A 4,538-nucleotide genomic window follows, 5' to 3' on the forward strand; every position below is an offset into this window, starting at 1 on the left:
TTTGAAAAGTTAGGATTAATTCACTAGGTGACGTATACAGACAATTTCGTAGAAATTGCAATTTGTGGGAATCGCGAAGAAAATTGTAAAGGTCACTTTTTACAACTTCTTTATCTGAGTCTACAATGAGAATTTAAAACATACACTACCGTCCATAAGTCACCGGACACTTACTCGACGGCAGTCAAACGGCGTCTTTACTAGTTGAGCTTCGCGGGTGCACTGCTGTTAAAAAACCGCACTTAAGGATTCAGTGGGCAAAAATACATAAAGATTGGAGTGCGAACGATTGGGAAAAAGTGCTGTGGAATGACGAGTCAAAATTTGAAATTTCTGGCACAAAACGCCGAGTTGGGGTTGTTTCGGGACAAATCTGCCTGGTGATTTCGTAAAAATTCAAAACATATCGAGGAAGAAACAATATTTGAACATTCGTCGCGATCATGCAGTGCCGTCTGGAAAAAAATTAATGTGACGAAACTTTATATTTATACAGAATAACGATCCTAAACACACTGTGAAAATTTGTAAAAACTTTTTAAAGCCTAGTTACTAAGTAAATGTTGTTCAAATTATGTCGTGTTTGATATCATTTTCATCAGAAAAATCTCACCATGTTAAAAAAAATTTCAGATGAAAAAAAGTAAAATTAAAAAAATTATATTTTTCTATTATGAATTGTCCAGCCGTGAAATTTCGTAAAGGAAACCGAATGGTGTAACGTTACACGCTTGAGATAACATAGGCGCAGCAATGACGCAGCCTAGGCGCAGGACACTTGTAGAATCCAAACTGACTGACACTTGTAGAGACATTACTGTAGTTTGATGTGAAGTAAAGAAAAAAAATGTCGAGACATGCTTTGCCAAAAACTCGAAGATAAAGCGAAATTTTAATCAAGATTCAGGAGTCATCGGAGAAGTAAGTGAAGAAGCCATCCAAAGACAACGTACTTAGATGCTACGTAGCCAAGAACGAACTGTTTGACAGATAGAGAAGGTGAATTACAAGTGTACATGAAAAGCGAATAGTAAGCGTCTTCGGTTGCAATCCAAATGGTATCAGTCAAGTTCATGGAACAAAATTTATATTAGTCTTGCATTGGTGCAAAATTACCGAAGGATAAAAAGTCTGGTAGCGCAGGACAAATAATGCAAAGTAAAAAGGACAAATCAGAGATACGTTTAATCGTTTAGTCTCTTAAAAGTTGCTTAAATTTTTGTATATTTGTTGCAAATAAAGAAATAAATTTGTCGTATAGTACGGGAAAAGAAACGATCAGTTTAGTTCGTTTCAACATCGAAACGATCAGTTAGCTTGGTCTTCTAACTCTTCCGCGAATTTACATGTGTTCAGCGGCAGTGAATTATGCAAATGAATGGATCGGTAGATAGAGGCGTGTGATATATGCTTACCTATGCACACTCTTAACACAGAAGGCACTATTCTTCTTCGAATCATCGCACCATTCGTTAGATCTCCTCGCAGAACCTGTAATAAAAAATAAAACTTCGATTAACACTTATCAAGTGTTAATCCCTCCCGTCCCTTATTTATCTAAGGGATAACGTTTTTCGCAATGCATGTTTATTTTCAATAAGAATGATACATCATAGAAAATATTTGCGTTATACATATATCCTTTACCGTCTTGCTAATAATGATTGCATAAGGTTTTAAAGGGTCTAGCCGAATAAGCATGGTAAAAGTGCCCCCAAACCAAATTGATCTTGGTGCGTATCATTCGATAGACCACTCGAAGAAAACACTTTCTGCCAAGTATCAAGCTGCTACCCCTATTACTAGGGTAGTTACAGGGCGAAATGCAATTTACAGTTTAAGATCCATTTGTTAATGAATAAAATATGTCGATTATACGAGTATGCCACTCCTTTGCGTTCGAAAGGTTAGGAGATATCGGTTTGTAATTTTTTTAAGTATGATACACTTCTCAAAAAAATCTGAAAAAATTATACATTAATGACCATAACAAGCTGCTAAAACTGTAGAAATATAAACATGGTCACGCGAAAAACTAAAATAATAATATAAACAAAGATCGGTTTTTCATTTTTCTAAGTGTGGCTCCCCACTTCGAAAAATCTGAAAAAATTACATATTAATGTCCATAACAAGACACCAATACCGCAAAAATATAAACGTGGTCATTCGATAATTTCAATATAGAAACAACGTTTATAAACTTTCCGAATTTTTTAAAAATCGATTTTGCAGTGAACAATTCTGAAAAAATTCAGACATGTACGCCATTGGGTAGCACATCCATGATTTTTTTCATAAGTTTTCATCGAGTAGAACAAGAGAAATGGAGCTTAAACTGTAAATTGCGTTTCGCCCTGTAACTACCTTAGTAATAGGGATGGTTTTTTTTCAAGTGGTCTATCGAATGATATGCACCAAGATCAATTTGGGGTTTGGGGGCAATTTTACCATGCTTATACGGCTAGACCCTTTCCAATCGAGTTTCTGCGAAAATCGACATGGGAAAAGAGAATGTAACGGAAAGCGTTGTTGGAGGTAAAATTTAAGGGAAACTGTTATCACTCACACTCCTTTGCGTTGTACCAAGCAAGTTCGTAAAAATTTTAGGGTTTTCAGAAGACTTTCGTTGGATCGCCTGCAATTCAACGCTGAAACCGTGCAGGTGAACTATTCAGGTTGCCCGAACTATTTCCAAACTTTTTCGGAATCTACTATGCCTTTGAAGGTAGAACACGAGTAAAATGTCAGAAAAAGGGGAACAAGCGTGTGTGTGGCCTCATTCGTGCTATGATTTACCACGACAGCTTTCATTTGGAAACAACATAGAGAACAAGGTCGAACATTTTATGGAAGCTTTTGCGACGTGTACTAACTTTTCATGAAACTCTCACTGTACTCTGACGCACAATGTCGGCAAAAGAGAGGTCAATAACCAGAAACTTTTAGTTAATAGATTAAAAGTTGAATCGAAGTCTGTAGACTTTAAGATATTGTAGTCTACTATGTGAGAAATTTTTCAGAACGACGATGACGATAGCGAGTGTTGCAACGAGAATATTCAGAGTGGAAATAACAACACGCGTGTATAGAAACAGAAGAAATCAGGAAGGCGGTAATGGCTGACACGGGAGTGACGCGACAAACGTAAGCGTTGTAAGTTCAAGTCATATTAAATATGAAGAGCGATCGGTATATTGTACATATGAAAATTATTTAGCATAAGAAAATACATTTCATTCGCTTAATTGAACTCTAGCCTTACTGTTAGAGAAATTCTTCCGCAGCAATGTAAGTTGCTGCAGAAAAAATGTATGCAAAACATACGAAATATTATTTATACATGTGAAAAGTTATTCGATGTATGTATATTTACATGGATGTACTTGTTGCTTTCGTTCTAAACCGGAATAAATTACGCGCCGGTTGGCTCTAGTTAACAGAAGCCAGAACCTTTCCCTGTAGAGCGTCGATCAAGTTCTGGCCACAATTTGTGACCCTGATCTCTCAAACGAGAGGTTCAAGTGCCAATCAAAGTCTCTCGATGGTGCCGCCCACCATCAAGGTTGTAGCTACCAAATTTTCCTCAAGGGAAGTAGCACAAGCCACCAATGAAAACAACTTTTGACAATAAATTAGCACAGTTTCATCCATATTGATGTACTGTTCGTCGCTGAGAAGATGACTAGCGGGACGGCACAGGGGCAAGAAGCGTGCACGAGGCGACGAGAGCGTTTTCTCGCGGCAGTCGCGTCTCGTACGTTATACAGACAACAGCGTGTTTCTGAATAAATTGTCTTATAAAAGCCAGTCTGAATTCATTTTCAAGCCCGTTCTATCTCCCACGGAAGAAAATCGTACCGACAGTTTCGAAACTATTACCGGCCGTACGTGAAGAAATAGACTTTCCGTGGAAAAGAGATACACTATGCAGATTACTTAAACAAATGTGCTATAAGTGGAAAAGGAGTAACAGTACTCGAATGGTTAGGTGAATCTAGCCGGAAAGAATTTATTTCTACACCTAATGTGTTTTGAAACGAAAATTCAAGTCAACGAATTTAGCGCTGGCCAGGTGGAAAAAACACACATACGGGGCAGGACTGGTCAGCGCGCCGTGGGTGCGGTTCACCTGAGTTTCGACGATTGGGTGAACCGTGGCAGAGGGCGGCTCACGTATCGCGTGTCCCGGGTGCTCTCCGGACACGGTTGTTTCAGGGAGTACCTGAACCGGATCGGCAAAAAGGCGGCAGACGGATGATGCCACCACTGCGAGGAGGGCCTCCGGGACTCGGTGCAACACACCCTCGCGGAGTGTACCGCGTGAGTTGTGGAGCGCCGAAGTCCTGGTAGATGAGGTCGGCCAGGACCTCTCGCCGCCAGCCTTAGTAAAGGCCATGTTGGCGAGCGAGAGGTCCTGGGAAGCCGCGGCCTCTTTCTGCAAGCAAGTGATGCTGCAGAAGGAGGTCGCCGAGAGAGAGAGGGAAAGGAGTGATCTCTCTAGGAGGCGGATTCGGATCGCTCGCCCTTTGGAGATA

General features: G+C 39.9%; 1 protein-coding gene across 1 annotated transcript in view; it reads right to left on the reverse strand.

Annotated features, from left to right (window-relative positions):
* LOC108573384 (mucin-4) overlaps positions 1-4,538 on the reverse strand; it is a 43,883-nt gene that overhangs the window by 33,225 nt on the left and 6,120 nt on the right. The window contains exon 2 of the mRNA XM_017935825.1: positions 1,416-1,491. Coding sequence (XP_017791314.1) covers positions 1,416-1,461 — 46 coding nt within the window. The 5' untranslated portion in view covers positions 1,462-1,491. The remainder of the gene's footprint in view (positions 1-1,415; positions 1,492-4,538) is intronic.

This window comes from Habropoda laboriosa, unplaced genomic scaffold (genome assembly GCF_001263275.1).
Source record: "Habropoda laboriosa isolate 0110345459 unplaced genomic scaffold, ASM126327v1 scaffold146, whole genome shotgun sequence".
Lineage (NCBI taxonomy): Eukaryota > Metazoa > Arthropoda > Insecta > Hymenoptera > Apidae > Habropoda > Habropoda laboriosa.